General features: G+C 37.7%; 1 protein-coding gene across 50 annotated transcripts in view; it reads right to left on the bottom strand.

Annotated features, from left to right (window-relative positions):
• dlg1b (discs large MAGUK scaffold protein 1b) overlaps positions 1-20,609 on the bottom strand; it is a 110,716-nt gene that overhangs the window by 20,946 nt on the left and 69,161 nt on the right. For all 50 annotated transcript variants that reach the window (XM_079614348.1, XM_079614349.1, XM_079614350.1 and 47 more), the window contains 6 exons: positions 17,819-17,869; positions 14,824-14,948; positions 12,432-12,601; positions 9,437-9,573; positions 9,205-9,349; positions 2,256-2,382 (listed from right to left, as the gene is read on the bottom strand). In XM_079614348.1, the coding sequence (XP_079470474.1) occupies positions 2,256-2,382; positions 9,205-9,349; positions 9,437-9,573; positions 12,432-12,601; positions 14,824-14,948; positions 17,819-17,869 (755 nt within the window). The remainder of the gene's footprint in view (positions 1-2,255; positions 2,383-9,204; positions 9,350-9,436; positions 9,574-12,431; positions 12,602-14,823; positions 14,949-17,818; positions 17,870-20,609) is intronic.

The following is a 20,609-nucleotide window of genomic DNA, read 5'->3' as shown; positions in this document are numbered from 1 at the left end:
GTATTACAAGCAAAGTGGAATATTTCAAGCCTTTTATTTGTTATAATTTTGATGATTGTGGCTTACAGCTTATGAAAACCTTTTCACAATATTCTAATTTTGAATTTGGGGTTTTCATAAGCTGTATAAGCCATAATCAAAATTATAACAAATAAAGGCTTGAAATATCTCACTTTGCATGTAATGAGTCTATATAATATATTAGTTTCTCCTTTTAAGTTGAATTACTGAAATAAATGAACTTTTGCACGATATTGTAATTTTTTCGAGTTTCACCTGTACACACGGATGGTGTTGCCATGATACCATTTTACGGCCATACATTTATTTAATATATCTAATAGTTCTATCTCCAAAGAACATGGGATTTCTGCCTTTATTTATTTATTTATTTTTTAAGTAATGGGAAACTAATTTGTGCATTCACAATTTGTGTGTATAAAACTGTAAACTATAGTCTTCTTTTTCTGTCTTTTCAAAGAGTTTACAGGATCTTTAGATGGCGTACAAATGCAAGTGGTGCTAAACAATCACTGACTCTAAAAGAAGTAACGATCAGAATCAGTGCATTCAAAGTCCCTATAAATGCAATGAATCCGCAACATCTACTATACGTCAGTCTGTTGCAGTTAAAAGCACATCTTATCAAAAATGATTTGCAGGTAATGCAAGAATCTCAGAAACATATCAAAGCACCTCTTATATGGCGCAAATAACAAACTAATAATATACAAGCATCATATTTCTGCTTTTAAGTGAATAAAATTGCCTTGAACATATCGCTCCTGTATGTCCATAGTGTATTACTGTTTATGTGATTGGGTAACTGAAGGGGTAAAATGAACTTATTTTCTGTGGTAATCGATATTATGCCACAATAAACGTTGCTTTAAGAGTGCAGGATCAGTGTATCTAACTGGCCTCTTGGAGGCACTGCTGGTCTACTCTACTGCACACAACCCTGTGGCTATCTTACAATACTGATACTGTAGTCAAACACCATTTGATCACATCAGCCTTTGCCTATTAAATAGCACATTCCTCTAAAAAACAACACTGAACACAATGACACCTAGAATGCTCTTTTCAGGCTACTTTGTACGGTATGCTTGATTATTGTGCTAAAATTGAAATCCCCCCTGTGCACCTAAATGGTCAGATTAATAGAATCGTTTGTTCTGTTGGATTACGACAATCTTGTTTATTCATTTTCTGGCAAGCTGGTTAAGAGGCTTGATGATGCGCTGCGGTTTTTATGAAAATGAACCAACACGTGACGTGGATGGGCTAAATTTGGAGCTTATTAAATCGCTAAATCGGCACAGACGTGTCATTTCAGGTCGGATTTCTCTTAAGGTCTGCTGCTGCATCTGGATAAATGTTTTAATCACACTCTTTTTTTTTGCATCCATTTTTATTTTTGATTGTGCCCTCTTAAAGTGGGGGAATTCAACAATCAAAACGGGTTTAACCCTGTAAAATCAATACATATGTTTATCAGACATAGAGGGAGGAGCTGAAAGGGGAACAGCTATCTGCCCTCACGTTTGACAACTCCCTCAGTGAAGCACTGCAGCTTGGGTCAGGTGACCTGAGCAAAAGTAAATAGCAATTCGATATGCCAGTGAACTCTTATCAAAGTTCTTAGAGCTTCAGGACATCATCCTGAAGATCACAGGTGAGCATCCGAGCACTGACCTGCTCAGACAACACTTATACAAATAATCATGAACAGCTTGAAGCTTCCCATTTGTTGAACTCACAAACAATAAGCTTATAAGAACAGGATTAATCCGGTATTCAACTGGTGATCGCGCCATCGGTGTAGTCTGATAAATTAATATGAGCTGGTCCTTTTAATGAATTATTTATGAAGTATTTATGAGTATATCATTTTAAAATAACTTAGCGCATTATGTTTTTGTGTGTGTTGAGTATTATCTGTTAAATAGGGTATTTTATTGTTGCTAATTTGAAAAGTTTTACCAAGGTATAATTGAAAGCATTAGATGACAGGAAATGTCTCTTACATGTAAGCAAAATCCGAATTGAATGAGGAAATATGTATTGATAACCGGCCCTAGCCAGGACTATGATTAGTTTTGTGTGATATAAAGTTTATTTAAACTTTAATGTGTAAAACATTGGTCTATACAGACAGACGGTGTTGCATCGTGTCTCATTGATGCAATGTGGCAAAAAAGCCTGTGCATGAGCACCATAGTGGGTTTATGTAGCCAATTTTGAGGCAATACCTGGAAACATCATCTTCCCCCGCTGTGGTCTTTAGGGTCGGGGAGTAGCGTCCAGAATGCACTGGGGGCATCGGCTGGCTCATATAGCTTGGGGGGCTGATATGGTTTTCCATGTGTTGGGAATATGCTGGGAAAGAGAAAAACAAGTTCAACATGTCACCGAAACAAGTCTATAACGTCTTGATCTGCATTCCCCAAGAAACTTGCAGCACTCATTTCCAGGATCTCAAAGGACTTTACCTAATCCTCCAAAATTGCACAACTATACTCTTCGGTTGTTTGCATACCTAAGCTAAACAGACACACGTCGACAGTAAATGATACCTTGGCCTGAGCTTTTAACACCTGGGCCTCCACTGCGGCTCCGCTTACATAGCTATCCATGTGGGTGAAAAAGACCTGGAGGTCAGGGTGAAACTGAGCCTAAACTATCCTTATCTTACCTGTCTTTGTCTCTCTCTCTCTGTAAATGTCTCATTTGAAGCAGACAGTTAGCTGAGCTCATGACAAAAGGCTGCCTGGGTATCGGTGCATCCTCATCTGAAGTAATATGGAAATAAGTGTGATCCGTACTTGCACAATGACAGAATGATGGTAAATGGGATGAGGGAAGGAGATAAATATAATAGATGTTACATCAACCAAGACGAGTAAATGAATCATTTTCCCAACATCGCTAATAATGTCTGTTTGTCACCGGTTACAGTGGTAATGTCACTAGTGTGGAATGCATGCTAAAACATGATAAACACTGTAGTGGTGAAAGGCAGGGTCACAAAGCTCCCGTCTTTGACCATCAAAGCTCCCGTGAAAGATTGCTCTCTCCCGTGATGAGAGATGTGACACACCTTTAGTGGGATAAGACCAGATATGTGCTCTCAGAGTCCAAGATTCAAGACCACAATGTATTTAGAAAGAAAGTGACCATTTTTTTACTTAGATTAGATATAATATAATATATTATAATATAATATACAATTGCTGAAATAAAATGTGCAGAAAATTCCCTGAATAATCTGGTTATCCATTGGCAAATCTAGGTAATATCCAATGCTGAAAGCAAATATCTTTCTCCAAATGTATTGATGAGTGATATTGATATGTGATATTTGATGAGCGACGATAACTAAATTGAGCTGCATAATAGCACTATTTTCTTCTGTTCTGCTTTACATCTGAACTCAAATTTGTTGCATAATTGATGAATTTCACAATAACGCTGTTATTTTCCTGCTTATTAATGTGAAGCTGCTTTGAAACAATCTGTATAAAGAGCTATATAAATAAAAAAATGTGAAATGCAATTCCAATTTGTTTCTCCAAACGCATGTTAAGACATTTTATTCATCCATGTGTCCATCCAGGTCTTCTTCTACTGTTTGTCCGGTGATATGAGCTCTCTGATGGTTGTGAGATGTATATCCGGGCCCAGTTGGCTGGGAGCAGCAGTGGCAGTAGCTTTTTTCTACAGCACTGCACTATAGCATATAATAGACCGAGAGGTTTAGCTGCAGAAACCTCGCTTTACCCTCAGGCGGAGCAGAGCAGAACAGAGTGGCACGATTAAAAAAAAAAGCACAACAGATGGTAAAATGCATGCTTTATGGCTCTCCGTGGGGACAGAAATATAATCTACTAACACGAAGGCTCCCCCTCTGCAACACACTAACCAAATAAAGCAGATCAGTGTGCCCAAAAACCACACTCAAAAAAGAAAAGCGCTTGCACACCATCTACAAGCTATAAACAGCGTTATTGCCATTCTGAGTCAGGCTGCTGAATGATTGTGCACACTCAATAGAATTATTTCTCATTCATTAACTCAGACTCAGATTGGCTCTCTGAGGCCAGTGTGCCATCGTTCCACATGCTGCCCTCAATGCATTAGGATATTGCTGCTTGGATTAGCAATACAGACTTGACCATGTGATCCCAGCCATGATTGAATTTGCTATTTGTCTTTCAAGCCAAGCAGAGCAAAGCATCCTTGTCTGCTGGCTCCACAATTATGCATGGATGGGTCTCAGAGACGATGTGAGTCTTTCTGTAGCTATATCAACCCTAGCTATCTTCCACAACCCAATGAGCCGCCTGCTTATCATCTAACGGTGAAGAAACTGACTGATTCTGAATGTGCTACATAGGCAGAAACTCTCTTGAACACTTTTCGGCACTGAATGAAACACTGAATTCATGCTAGGGTTGCCTCTCCAAAGGACACAGGTAATATTGTTGTGATGCAATGGTAGTAGAATAAAAAGACAAAAATAGACAGTGGGGATGTGGTTATAACCGATGGCTGTTGCTTAGATGGAGGCAAATCTGAATGTAAGCTTGCAGTCTATTGTAAGAAAGGGGCAGGGTTTAAGCGGACTAAATTATCAGAGAAATCCAGTATACATCACCAGAGAAAAGTCTGTAGTTTCACTGGAAGATTAAGTTGAAATGACATTCTGATTTAAAAGGACAAGCCAGTTTGGGCCTCTGAATAAATTTTTTTCCCTCTGTATTCTCACTATATGGGCCAAATTGATACCTTCGTGCGCAAACGCTGCCTACAAAGTCATTGCCTGATAAGTTTTCGGATGCAGCCAACAATGCAGCTTACAAGGTTCTGAAAGAAGTGCCTGTAGATCTGCCATCAACAATCAACCATTTATTATTCCATGTGTTATGAAGGCACCAATATCCCTTGGCTGCAGTATTCTGCATGTGATCCTTCTAATTAGGGTCAGGGACCTTTTCTCTGCTAGTGGTTTTGAACTGATTTCTAGACTTCATCTGTGTCTAATAGGTGGCAAATTGTGACCGATACGGGGGTGGTTTTGTCTAATTGTCCTTTACACAAGGGGGATCAGTGCAAATGAGCAGAGTTGTGCAAGCTTTGACTTTGAGAAAGTAGTCATCCTTCATCGTATTAGGGTACATGGCAAGCATCCTTTTTAAGGATTAAAAGCGAGTGTGTCTAAAGAGAGCTGTGCGGGGCACATCAGAAGAGGTAGAGAGATCAAGGGCTTTTTATGACGAAAGCGTGTCTGATTTGATGGTGTGATGTTGTGTCTGTGTGAGTCTGGGGTCTACAGCCGTTGGAGGGCTTAGCAGTGGAGAATAAGGGTGGTTGATTATGGAAATGCACTGTGGGTACCCGTGGGGTGGGTACAATAACTTTGAGGTAACTTTCATTTAACAGACTTTAGCTTTACTGGAAAGTTATTCTGTCCATCTTCAAAAGTCAAGATATTGTAGGTCAAAAGCTGTAGCCGTATTGAAGCTACAGCACAAAGCTAAAGTTTCAGATGACTTGCGTCAGGCTCGCATCTCTCAAAAACAAGCAGCCTGTGTTGCTTTGACTTTCCCATGAACAGCACTGCAGATGTGGGTTGTTCACACATGTGGCATTCTCATGATCTGTTAGCGCAGTTGTTTTATTGTCATGTCTGTGAACACATGCGTCAGATCGACATCTTTTCTCGCCAGATCCATTATGATAAAAATATTTGGAGTAAGAATAAGCATCTTGAGTATTGAGTTTATATTTGAGACAGATGTGTCAAATTACTTAATGTATCTAGATACACAGAGGATCAGCTACAGACATACATGCAGATGCATCAATCGTTGTCTCAGCTTTGAAAGGCCAACAACAAATGGTGTCAAAGTTGAAACTGCTTAACTCTGGGCATTTCATTACAATGCTTGACCCATTTACAATGCAGTGCCGAAGGTAATACTATAGCTTGACGTATTGCACAGGGGGAACACCGACATGAATCATATTTTAAAGGCCTTAAGGACACGTTCATCTGTGTTCACCCGGGTTTTTCATCAAAAGAAACAAATCATGTTGACTGTAGGGATGGGTCACCACGATCAACAAGCGAATAAAGGCTGGAATACACTAAATAACTTTTTTACAGATTTTCAGTTTGGACATGCTAACATTAGTTGCTTAAAGTCAGAGACAGTCCAGAGATTTTCAGCAGTTGGATCTGACAGACAAGACTGCATATTGTATAATGGGAGCAGACTCTAATTTTCAGCTTTAGACTATGATCCTATCCTGTTGAATATATTGAGCTGATTTTAGAACACAAATTGTTCTCATTTGTTATACGCATCGCATTTAGGTGCTCGTTTCTGTGTGAGTTTGTTGTGTTCGGAAGTGTGTGATGGCTGGAGTTTTAAAAACTGTTCAGATTTTAAAGGGGTGATGAACTGAGATATGCTTTTGACATATACGAGGTCATCATACTATAACACTTCCTTTTAAGTCCAATAAAAGCTTTTATTGACACCAGGCACAGCGAACGACAGGTTTTTCAAATTGGGGATCTATGACGTCAAAGGCCCCGCCTCTGCAGAAGAAGATCGACGCCTACTTCAACACTGCCTGTTTAGCCCCGCCCACCGATTCGCGCATTACATGCAATATCTAAATAACATAGGCCTACGAGGTGATAATTGCTAAACCGCATCGAGCTACCAAGCAATAAGCATGCCGTTTACGAAATATTGTGCAGTGCCTGGTTGTGGAAGAAGACAGTCGCTGCATAAGCTTCCTTCAAATTCCAATATTAGGAATGCGTGGTTAAACTTTATTTTGAATGAAGTTCCAGCTGATGTGAGTAAAACATTGCGCATTTGTTTGCTTCATTTCACCACGGATTGTTTTATAAACAAGACGCAGGTCGAGACTGGATTTGCAGACCGATTAAGATTAAAAACCGATGCTGTTCCTTCTATATTGTATCTGACAGGAATGGTGCAACACACTTACTGTATTGCGAGTAAATATAAAAATAAATGTTAAAAGCTGATAATATTGGATTGTTACAGATCGTTTGACATCTAATGATTAGGTGTACGTGTCTAACCAGTCACAGAAGGGTCCAACTATGAAGGATGTAGCTTGTCAAAAAGACACTGAATTTAACATCACAGGACACACAGCTGATGGCTTTTGGAACCTTGTATTGGAAGGAACCCAATCATAGCAGTGGGCGTTTACTTCTAAGTCTTCAATGCGGCACGGCCATAAAAACCGGGGTAGAAAATAGCCTATTACTTATTCATTTTGATGTTTTTGAATGTAAAAGCCAAGCAAATGGCATAAGTTGACCTCAGACAACAAAATAAAAAAGCCAGCTCATGACCCTTTTAAAAGTTGTGTAGTGTATTCCAGCCTTCAGTTGTCCAGCAACCAGAGGTGGACAAAGTACACATCTTCCTTACTTGAGTAAAAGTACAGATACTACTGGTCAAATATTACTCCGTTACAAGTAAAAGTTGTAAAGACCGATTTTTACCTAAGTAAAAGTACAGAAGTACTCATTTTTAAAAGTACTTAAGTATAAAAGTAAATGTCAATGCATTATTTTATTATTGTTGCATTGTTGCATGTAATAGCCAATTTACAGTACCTTATGCCTCTGAATCTGTGCCTGCTACCCTCATATCAATATCACATTTATTTCTATAACACAGTTCCAGTCGTGGGATTGAATAAGTCACTCAATAACGTCCACAATGGTTTCGGACACCCAAATGCCTGTTCCCAGTTTTTTGGATTTTAGTATGAATATGTTAGCCTTGTTATCTATAAGCTAGTGTGCTCCAAAACAATGACAAAATTTGCATTTAGAAGACCAAACCCAACGTTGAACATTAAAATCATGTTGATGTCAGAAATCCAATGTCAGATTGACGTTAATCTCCAACGTTGGAGAGACGTTGTATTGTGGTTGAAAATCAGTTGACACCAGAAACCAACATCAGTCGAGTTCTGACGTCAACCCGACTTTCATTTCCAACCAAAATGTAACCCCTGCAACCAAAATCATTCCTGACGTTACTACTTTCTACTCAAGGACCTTGACAGAAATGTAGTGGAGTAAAAAGTACGATATTTGTCTTTTAAATGTAGTGAAGTTAAAGTAAAAGTTTCCAGAAAAAATAATACTCAAGTAAAGTACAGATACTCAAAAAGTGTACTTAAGTACAGTAGCTCAAGTAAATGTACTTTGTTACTGTCCACCTCTGCCAGCAACTGACTAGTTGATAAGTCAGATGGACAAGTTCACTTGGATTTCTTTTTTAGTTTTGATATTTTTGGCTATGGTACTTTTAAGTCTTTTAAGTCTACCACTGGTTTAGCTGTTTGTAAGAATGAATCCTGTGTAAATGTCCCCAGAAAAATAATACATCCAAATGGGTTCAGATGAACCTGAAATTAGCCTAATTAGGGCTTCCTTAAGATTGGTTTAATAGTCATTCAGGCAACAAACCAACTAGTCTATTTTGAACGTGTGTTTTGCACATCCCTAGTTGATTGACACATAAAGATGATATTGTCAGGGAGATCCCAGCCCTCAGCATTACTCTGAGTCATTAGTCTCATGTTTAAGGGCAGGAAGACGCACGGAGGGGCATTTGTGCTGCGGTGACTTCATCTTCTCTGCACTTAAGCACAACGTGGGCTTTAATGGCTGCGGGGGTGGCACGTTCAGTCAAGAGCAATCGATAGTAGTTTAGTCCTCCCCTCTGTGGCCTATTAGTGCTCCTGCTGGCAGGGCTATGAACAGAGCACAGATCAATACACTCACTGCCGGGCATGGGCCTCACACACCGCAACAATCTGGTCTGCACAAGTACCACACTTTATCCCACCCCCACCAACCTTTCACAGCTTTTACAAATGTTTCCATCGAAGCTTATGTGCAGTGGGACTGAGAGATGTTTGAGAGAGTTTTCAATGGTATTAATGCATAACATAACTTACCTTATTCCTTATATACAGCATGTGTGTTATTAGTAGACTTTGCGACACATTGTGCTTTAAATATCTGCCTACCTGACAACGCCTTCACTGTATTTACCATTAATTGATACAATACGAATACAATCTGTGACTTTTCTGATGTTAGTCATGTAATTTTAAAGAGGAACTCACAATTGGTGATGTCAGGAGGAGCAAAACTGTCATTCATGAAGACACTATTGGGTTTAGCCACTTTCAAGTAGACCACGTCTGGGGTATTTTTCAAGGCAGTCACGGCATGCTCATGGGTAACCTCTTCCAGACAGGAGCTATTCACCTAAGACCACCAAAACACACACAAACACAGACTTTAGTCTATTTAACAAGCACATGGTCAGCAATGTGCACTGTCCTTTTTCCTTACAGCAAGAAGTTTGTCTCCTATCTGCAACCTCCCATCTTTGTGTGCGGCTCCACCTTCAATGATCTTAGTGACGTAGATGCTGTTGTCCCCTGGGATGTGCTGATTCCCAACACCCCCTGCTATACTGAAACCAAGACCTGGGATAAACAAAGATACAGACGAAAAACAAAAGGTTAATTGATGGCGACAACAACATTTATATTTAGCTCTAATACATTTGGCACTACACCTAAAAATCAACATGAGAAAAAAGCTTTTGTTAGTAGCTAAATAATCAATAATATCCGTCATAATGAACATTCTCTCACACACAACATAAAAACGCTATGCTGTTATCTTTAAATTTGAATACAGAAAAATAAATTGTTGCATAAATTATACAAAAAAACTGTCTATAAAACCATGGGAGGGGAATGTTTCCATGGCAACAGCAGCTTAAAGTCTTTGCAGTGTTGTGGAAACTTTATGGCTGGCCTTAAAATAGCCCCATTGCGTATTGTGTGTGTGTGTATAATTTCCCAAGAGGGGACAATGTCTATGGTCTCTAGTTAAAGCGTGAACAATAGTACACTCTTAACTCGGATAAAGTTAGAAGAAATGATTTAGCAGCACTCTTGCTTCCTCAGTGTAATGCTGGGAAGGACTAGAGGTTTCGATTAAGGAGGAATAAATACCTAGAAAATGCCACATTTGGCTGAAACTAAAACTCTGTTATACGCTATTTATCCTTTTTAAAAGAGCAAGAGCCACAATTATAACTTTATACAGTTGTAATCAAAATTATTCCAAATTGCAAATCAGATTTATTGGGAAAATTTACAGATATCACAGCAAAAGGTTGTTCTACTAAGTACTAAAGATGCTTGCCATGAAAGGGTTAAATATTAATTTTGAGACTGCAGAAGTCATTAAGAGTTGCATTTTCAGTAGAATTGGGGGAAACCACTTGAAACATGTGTTGTGTTGAGGAGCTATTTAAATTACTTTTGTTTTATTTGTTCATTGCAAACAGCTGAAAGGCTGTAAATGTTGCCAATAAACCTGATTTGCAATGGGGGTTGAATAATTTTGATTACAACTATACATAACAATTAAGAACATTAAAGACTACGTAGTCAAGTCTATTGTGAAGTTAAGACTTGCAACATGATGCACATTAATTCTGATCAATCATTTCATTGTTGATTGGCAAGATGTATTTTATGCAGTGTAAAAAAAAACAGTATAATTAGTTTTTTCATGCTATTCTTAACCCTGGGTTAGCATAGTTTTAACCCTGGGATAAAATTGCTTTTAACCCTGAGATAAAATTGCTTTTAACCCTGAGATAAAATTGCTTTTAACCCTGGGTTAAGCACTGTTTCCCACATTTATACACTTTGAAATGAAACAAGGTGCCACAAGGTGTCTTGCCCATTTGTTTTTCATAAGGTCCGATGTTTCTTTCTTTCTTTTTTGGCGGTACGCCTACCTATCGCCTGATTTAATGATGATCAGTTTAATTTCCTAATATATAGCGCTGTTTTTAAACTTGTATTTAAACTATACTATATTTATTATTTGTCTAAAATTAGGAATTAAAAGCGATTTTTTTCGTTCTGCATGAGCAAAAACGGGTTTTCCCCTCCTCCAGAGTTCCAAGGTCACATTAAGCCGTTTACGAAATAAAAATGATAGCTTTATTTATTTCGAGACAGAAGTCATTAAAAGTTATATTTGGATATTATTTAGTTTCTTTTATTATTTATTTTTATTGAAATAAATCTAAAGTATAACGCTTCCAATATAGCCTGTAAGGGAGCTGGAGAGCTGCCAACATTGTAAACTCAAATCAACTAAATTTCTTCATCCGTTTGCAATATAGCGTAATTTTAATTATAATTACAATGGTCATGTTTGTAGGCTATATCTCTGCTTTTCTGAATTAACAGGATAGTTTATTTTTTTGTCTGCAGAACAAAGTTGTATTAAAATGAATAGCATATGAATAAAATAAAAATTATTTAAAGATCAAGAAATCCAGAAAAATGTTTTAACAAAATTACGAAAGTAAGGATAAAGGATGTAGGCTATGACCGGGAACACATTTAAGGTCGCGGCTACACAGACTCATGTTGCCATGAGCAGTCAGCACTGAAAAACGGGCATATACAATGTTAGTTAAAGTTACAAAAGTTCAGTGAGTTATTTTCGTTTTCCTTTGTTTTTTGATCATCATTAATGGTGGCAGCGAGTATTTTTCTTTCTCAACCGAAGACAAAATCGACTGTGTTTACGGGGATATTTTTGAACTTGAAAAAAGGTGTGTACTGACATCTTTCTTGAAACAACAATTCTTCTGATGTTTGTTCATGTTTATTTGATTCTAAATTAACAAAGGATACTAAGGATAATTGTGAGATATAATTCTGTGTGTATGTCCGTGCACTGTGTGAGAGGCGGCTCGTTGTTTGAGTGCGCAGCTCAGAACACATCATTTTTATATTGACGATTATCGTCTAGAAACGAATGTTATAATCGGGAGACATACTTGGGAGACATCGTCGATATACGATAATATCGTAATATCGCCCAGCCCTAGAATAAAATAAACATTTCTGCAACTGAAAAATGATCATGAAGATTTAATGAGTACGTTTTTGGTATCTTTTTCTAAAAAAAGAACCAAACAAACTCTAAATGCTGAAAGTAAACATCAAACAGTGATGGAAAACATGCTAACTAAATAGATGAACAGATTCAAACACAAAGATGTTGCGAGCTCCACACGTTGTACTTGTCTAATCAATGTTATTAACCAAATGCATACACAAATAAGTACGGACCTATCGAAACACAGAATCCCCAAAACTGACAAGATTACGAATTTAAATTAAAAACTGACTTAACGTTTAGAGTTGGTAAGACCTTTAATATCCCAGTTACACTGTTAAAAGTCTAAAATAAGATGCAATGATGAACAGCAGTAATGCGGAGTTGGTTGGTTTTACTGTACCTTTGGGTCCTTTTATGAGCTTGATCTCCATGACTTTCTCTGATGCAGACTTTCTCCTCCTGACATACAGTCTGACCAGTGACCCTGCCTCCTTCAATGCTTCCACAGCCTTACTGTGGGTCACGTCCCTGACATCCGCCTCGTTCACTCGCAGAATCACATCATTCACCCTGTGTGGAATAAAGCACAGGTCAAACACATGCACGAGAGGTGTGTGGACATCACCGTCCCATTTAACTTCTCGCATTGTTCAACCGAAAAGAATCATCAAGTGTCATCAGCAAAAGTCAATCATCAAAAGTCTTCTTCTGTGTTGTTTCTCAAGTACAGCTAACAGAACCAAGACATCACAAAGGCAAACTGACCATCGACAGCAAACTCAAGAGTTGAAGTTTGCAACTTCTCCTATCCTGTATGACTTTCTTTCATCTATCATTTCAAACCAATCGGTTTGCTTCAGAAGACATTGATTCATCAACTGGGGTCAACTGTGTGGTTTTTGAGGAGTCAACTTTTGGGTTACGATCCCATTGCTTCAAATGGACTCACAGATTCTGATTACTTTTTTAGAAAATCTCTGTGCTCCACTGAAGAAAGAAAGTCATATATATCTGGCATGGCATGAGGGTGAGTAAATTATGAGAGAATTTTATTTTAAGGGTGGAGTTTCCTTTAACATGTAAAGGCAGCTATACATAAAGACATTTATAAACTGATTTCCCAGACATGTATAAACATTGTCGCTTTGTGACACTATCAAGATGCTGTTTGAGCGTCCAGACAAGCCAGACACAGCAACACTTAGATACCAATAGTTGAGTGGGACTCTCTTTGAGTAAACAACAGTCATTGTTTAGTGCCGCTAGTGGAGCAGAAAGGACTTCATCTTGTACTCTGTTGTTACGCTAGATTTATGTTTTACACTGATTTCTTTGGACCCTGCATTACATCTTGAGGAGGATCGCTTTGTCAAGCTGTTACTGAATGCAAAGTCTCCTGGTGATGTTCCTCATTTTGAATGTTGCCTGCTCTGTCAATGTTCATGCAAATTGACCTGATAACATTAATGCAAAACTTCAACACAGCATCTTCACACAAGAATAAAGAATACAAACTTTGAGCATTAACACAATTACCTACAATTCAATTCTCAGTGACAGCTCTAACTGGGCATGACAGATTACAAGCTAATAGCTATAAAAGTAAGTTATCAAGACCATCGAAACAAACTGAAGTTATACAATTATACATTACAGTCTGTAAGTATATCAAAGTATCTCTTATGACATATATTAATTAACTCTCTCTTTCACACAATTCAATTTACAAAAAAAGCATGCAGTCAGTGGCAGGGCTGGCTCTTTAAACTCTCTCTCTCTCTCTCTCTCTCTGTGTGTGTGTGTGTGTGTTGAGCTGTCAGTGTGATGCTGTCAGGACCTCAGTAGCGCTGCATTAATGAGCCTCTGACAGCAGTGAGACACTGGAGGGCTCTATCACTTAGTAACCACTCCAAAACAGGAAAAATCCATCCCCAAACAAAACATGTAAGAGGAGGAAATCTATTACAATGCTCAATGGTCAATACAATACTATCTCATATCGAAATACATATCGAATTGATTTTAAAGTCCTAATGAAATCAAAATTGACCCTATTTAGTTTGTTAGCGCACATTACTAGTCTTGTGGTGAACAATTAATCCGTTAATAATACACAGAAAAAAAATGTGTTTGACGTGGTAAATCTTTAATCAAAATTTGCTTCTGGTCTGGAATGGCGTTCCTTCTTTGATGACGTCAATTTGATAGCTTGGGTTCAGTCTGCTATGAGAGAGGGATGGAGAGGAGGAGCGCTAAAATAAAACCATGCCCTCCATTCAATATTCCGCTTCACTTGGAAAATATGACAAAAATGAAGTAAAGTTGGTTGCAGTTTCTGGTTCACAAGGGACTTTAACAGACATTTTAAAAAAGTTTTTACTGAAGGCTGTCCTTATGTACATCCAAGTATTTGGACACATTTAAAACATGTCTGGACGTCATTGCATTAGATAACATTAAGGTTCACACTAGTAAATAAAAAAAATATTGTTATAAGGAATGTGTGGTCACATGACCCTGATCAGACGCTTGTCTTCGATTTGTAATTGATTTGTAGATTTGTGATTAGATTTGTAATCTAAGAGAGATTTGTAAGACACCAATTACAACAGAATAGAACGATAAGTAGAAATTGTAACTATTTTTAGCACTTATGTCACGATGCTTAAAAACTGCTGGGTCATTGACCACATGGCATTTTCAATGTAATGTTTTGTTTAAATGTTTAAAGTACGAAAAGCAACAGGAATAAACCAGGAAACATGTGAGAACCATGGCTTTTACAGCCTTACCGCAATCTCCCGTCCTGAGCGGCGGCGCCCCCTGGGATGACTTTGGTGATGAAAATGCTGGGGTCTTCACCAATGTGAGGGTTATCCGTGCCACCGGCGATACTGAAGCCCAGGCCTGAATTCCCCTACACAGCAGAGGAGAGGAAACCTTAAGTTAGATTCTGGAGGAACATCAATTAAAACATCAATCTATGCTTTGGTCAGCAACTAGGGGAACATAATGTCGGCTAAAATCCACTGTGATGTGCAAAATGGTGATGCATTTGAAATTACACTTTAAGCCAAATTACAACATTTAGGCCAGAATGGAAATTAAAAAATATGAATGCAATGCATTGGAATACGTGTCATATTTCATTTATTTAGGCTATTATGTTAATTATATTATTTGATCAAAGTAATAAAGGAACCACTGCACCATATTTGGGGGATAATTTTAGTAAACGCTGGTTTAAAACTACCCACGCACTGGACTTCAATAGAGCTGTACAAATAAATGTGAATTGAACTTCCATTAGACTTTAGACCATTAGACCAAAAATGGTCTTCGGTGCTGGCTGTGACGAACAGGGCTATCCACACACACACATACACAGTACACAAATATATACTATATACACTACATAAGTGAAGAAATAATTCTTTATTTAATCGACACTAAATGTGTATTAACAGGGTTTGCTTAAGACCTTCGCTTGAAGACGCTGACACACATAAGCGATTGACGTTATTAGCATGTTGTTGTGCAATGCATTTTCAATTAATACAATTTTTCTACATTCATTGAGTGGTATTAACAAAAATGTGAGTTAATTGTGAGAGTAAATGCATTTTAGGAAAATTATATATAAAAGATTGTTTTGCTACCCTTAATTCATTAACAAATAAAAAAATATCAGTCTATATCGGCTAATACATTAAAATCTTCCCTATATGTTTTGTTGTTGACATCAAAGGCCACGTTTAATAAAACTCTATGGTATGGATTGTACCGTTTAAAGTGCCTGAGTTGAGTACATAACTTTCACAACTTGCATTTTACCTTTATATTAAAATATTTAAGTAAAATCCCACATCTATCATTTAATTTATTTAGTCATGGTGCTTTAACATTGTGGAGAAAGTTGCAGTTTTTTAATGTTTATATTTTAAACATTTTTGCACATGTATAGTGCAGCTACATTCATACATTTGGAACTGTTTTATGGCATTTATTTGCACATTGCTTGCAGGAGAACAGTGAGCTAGATTTGCATTTTTAAAGAATACAGAAATAGATTTGTATCCAATAAATCTGAGAAATAATCTAAATAATTGTTAGCAGTCCTAAAATAAATGCCACAATAAAAAGGGCTACAGCTTGCTCTGCTGTCAACTAGCTTCACATTGATATGTATTGTATTTGTATTGGTTTTATTGATTTGTTGTTGTAGCCCTGGACAGAGAAATAGCTCTTACCACAGTTAAAGTCAACCCTCAGTCAATAACAATGACCAGAATTTGTTATAATACTTAATACTGTTATTATTTCACTGCCTTTTACAGTGATGCTCAAAACATGTTTAGAAGAATGCTCTAATAATGTGGATTTTTAGGTCACACGCTAACTTATTATAAGCCAAGAAGACAAAGTGCATGAAGAAACGATGCCCTGACTGAAAAACACCTCCAGTGCTCCAGTTGTGGATTGCAACATCAAGTTATTCTGTTATTGCGATTAAGAAGCAGGCTTAAAGTTGAGCTGACAACAGCTTGTGGAGGAGCATTGTTTATTTATGCAGAGTTAATAAATGTGCACTACAGAGCAGTGCTGAATTGGGTCACAAAAAAAGCATGATGAGAAGGGGAGGGGGGGGGGGGGGGCCTTAGGCAGAGTCGGGGATTAAGTCTTGACTGTGGAAGGCAAGATGGTGCTCTTTTTTCCTCCCTGGTAACTCCGCAGAGATAGAGCGAGTTGGTTAGTCGGGAGAGCGTTTCTCATTCTTTCTCAAGCGCTGATGGCTCTGATGTGTTGAATTTTAATTGACAGACTTTGAGCTGTTAAATGGAGTCACTGCAGAGGAGTATTTAAAGCTTTGGTTGTGTATCCGCTTGTACTTTAGGAATGGCTGCGGGAGAAGTGCACAGTAACCCGAGTCAGTGTTGCACAAGCTGTTCAGAGGGGAGAGATCTGTGATACAACTTTAGAAAGATTCATCTGCACACTGCTCAGCTCTAATCTACAGTTGTTGTTTTATTGTCCTGCACGCTATGCAAATTGTTATCAGTCAATACTAAATCAAAACCAACCACATATACTTTACCGGATTATTGTGAATGACCTTTTGGTGTATGTCATTTCAAAGAAAAAAAAAATCTGTCTGTCTTTGTTATATTACATTAAAATGACATGCAGTTGACACCACCCAGTTGAGCTATAACTTCCTCTATCCTTAATTGAAAACAGGACGCTGGTCAATATACCGTGTTTTTTGTTTTTTGTTTTTTTTTGCCATTATGCGCATCAGAGTGAACGACTTGCATCTACTGTATGTGTGTTAAGTGAAGGTGGCTTTCTGTCGCTTGCAAAGCTGACCGCGAGCCACTCATTTGATTCCTCTGATTGTACTCGCTGCACGATTACACTGCAGGCTCACTCTCGCTCATATCCAGAGTAAATCACCACTGTCATCCCCCACATCTGCTTTGTTCAACTAGTGACATCCTCATCAGCTAAAACACACATGCAGGTTACTTTACTGCTCGAACAAGTGCGGACCCAAATCAGAGAAGCTTTCACATGCAAGTGAATCACAGCACAGTTCCTCTTCAGTTCAGAGTCAGACCACCAACTACAGGTAGCCTCGAGTTCAGCTCACACGTCACGACATCCTTCGCATTACCGATTTTTCATGTGAAACGTGCTCTGGTTTGAACTAAAGCCCCCTTAGTGGCCTGTAGGACCTGCTGTATGGAGAAACCAGAGAACAAAAGCAGTACTAGTCAGTCCACTCACCCTTTCCAGTGTAATCTCCTCATACTCAAAGTCAGCCTCAGTACCGTTAACCTGTAAATAAAACAACATGTCAGAGACATATTTCAATACTCAATTCATTATCTTTTACAGGAGAACTGTACTCATTTCATGGATTGTTTAGTAGACCGTTGCATGTTGGGTATACAGGGAGGCAGAGTTCGTTCAGGAAAATAAAACTTAATGCAAACAGACCAAGTAAACGTGTAAAACTCCACCATCTCATTCTTTTTTGTTATTATTCATTCTTTTAACCGTAAAACAACTTTGGTTATGGAGACAGCCTGGTGATAAACACATTTTGGAAAAAGCTTTTGTAACTAGGGATTCACAATGAATTTTCTTGTTATGGCCGAAAACTGATAAATAGCAGATAATACAATTTACTATTTTGTGTAAATAAAATAAAAATAAATCCAAAAACTAAAATCAGTTGTTTTACATGCTACAATGAATTTAAGCATTACAACATTATAATGCACTGCAAGAAAAAATGAACTAAGATTAAGAAAGCATTGATGGTGTACAGATAATCTAAGGAAATGAACATGCACAATTATGTATCTAATATATGCCAATACACATCCTGTAAATAAATTTAAAAAACTCTAATATTGGCCAATGATCAATCCGTCAAAAAATTTGTGCATCCCTATTTGTAACCATATTTTGCTTCGTATTATGAAGAACAAAACAATGAATGAAACTGGCAACTGCTTCAGAAAAGCTGCTTCAGAGCTCCATATTCCCATCACGTGGTGTATAATCTGCAAAGAGAAATGTATCTTAAGGGACCATATATGGATTCCTTATTGATTTTTTGCCATATATCCTGATCCTATAAACAAATAAAACATTAAATAAGCGATTATAAGAATATATAAGCCATAATAAGAATAATAATTCTCTAAGGTGAAGAGAATATCGCTGATCCACTCCTAACAAGGCCTGGGTGGATTAAATGGTATAAGCAAACAATCCGTTCTTGTAACGTGTAGGATGCAGGAGAAAAGATGTTGACGAGCCAAATTGTTATGGCAACGCGACTGGGTCTGGGTCCGAGTATTTCTGAAACGGCAAGGTCTGTTCAGCAGTGGTGAGAATTTACCAAGAGTGGTCCAATGAGGAACAAACCACAAAAGCTATAAGTACAGTTATAGATGAAAAGTTAAACTAAAATAAAAATCTTGTAGTATCAAAAGTTCAGAAACGGTTATATATTTTGAGGAAGCTTAAGTATTTTGATGTAAACAAATCTATACTGATCATTTTTTATAGATCTTTTATTGAATGAGTTTTAACCTTTGCTGAGATTTGTTGGTTTTATGGCTCAAGTATCAAAAGTAGATCACAATTGCAGAGAGTTGTTAACCTAGGGTCAAAAGTGACAGGCTCTGTACATTTAATTTTGTCTGCTCTGTGTGAGAAAAAACTATATTAGAAAGTCGTTGACCATTTTAGATGATATACATCACATTTTGTATTTGGAACTTGAACTCCTCCCTTCGGGAAGACGATATAGTCCCCAAGCAGAGGACTGTTCGTATCAAATGCAGTTTTGATTGTAAATACTCATTTGAAGCATAAGGATACAGGTGAATATTAAAGTTTAGTTTTTTTTAAAATATACATCTTAAAGTTATGAGGAAAATTTGATGTACGGCTGGGTTTTTGTAGTTCATGTGTGTTTGTGATGTCTCGTGCATAAATTGCCCTGTGAAGGGACAAATAAAGATTGCTACTACTAAATCAGTTAAGTCTGACATCTTCCGGGTCTAAACGCTCCTTCAGAAATTGCAACAAAAGCAACAAACGGTGCTAATATACACTCAGGTGTGCTGCAGTACTATGCGATTCATTATAAATGGTTAAAATATTGGTGCCCAGGACACTGTGAGCCTGGAGACTGTTGTGTACACTGTACATTTTTAAATGAATAGTGCTCCTAAACATCTGTTCATGCTGTTTTTAGACCCAAACTTAGAAGTAATCTTCTAAGTTCTCTGCTTTAAGACTCTCTTTTGACATCTATTTAATCCTCCTGTCTAAAATTACAAAGATGACCCTTAAACCACAGTGTCTATACAATATGTGACTACAGTCAAAGCAATTTTCCAGAAGAACTCAGCTTTGATTATGTAATGCATAGAGGAATTGAGCCTACGTATTCGTTAGCATTGTAGCTGGCCGCGTCTGGTTTGGTCTCAGCGCCATAGACAGTGGCAAACTCACAAAGCCCCCTGTACATTAAGATAATGAGTAAGGACATTTCCATTCATTGATTTACCTTTATTTGTGATAAGTAGTTTTATATTATGTAATGTATAGTATTTTAACTATACATTAAAATACTGAGCACCAAATCAGCATATGTGAATGTTTTGATCAAATAAATGCAGCCCCGGTACAAGCCGAGCACAAGACGTCTTTTTTTAAATCTTACCGACCCCAAACTTTTGAAAAGTAGTGTACACATGTTACTTTGAATTTGCTATTTAATTTATGACTAGGTGTGCAGATTCCTTTTGGTAGCTAATAAACCTTCAAGTCAACCAATTCAATAAATGATAGAGATATTAGCCTGATTTAATTATCCTCTCAACTGAGCCACAGCAACACCGCCAACATAATGTAGTTTCCTTTAAACAAGCCAACCTAAAAACATTATTCTCCAAAAGGAGTCAATTACGGTCCCCCGATCACATAAGACAAAAAGTCCCATGAGGCTCTGTAAGCTACCCAGAACCTGCAGCACTGCTGATCCAGCAGAAAG

Source organism: Phoxinus phoxinus, assembly GCF_949152265.1.
Source record: "Phoxinus phoxinus genome assembly, chromosome: 5".
NCBI classification, from domain to species: Eukaryota; Metazoa; Chordata; class Actinopteri; order Cypriniformes; family Leuciscidae; genus Phoxinus; species Phoxinus phoxinus.
This window is presented reverse-complemented; position numbering and strand designations above follow the sequence as displayed.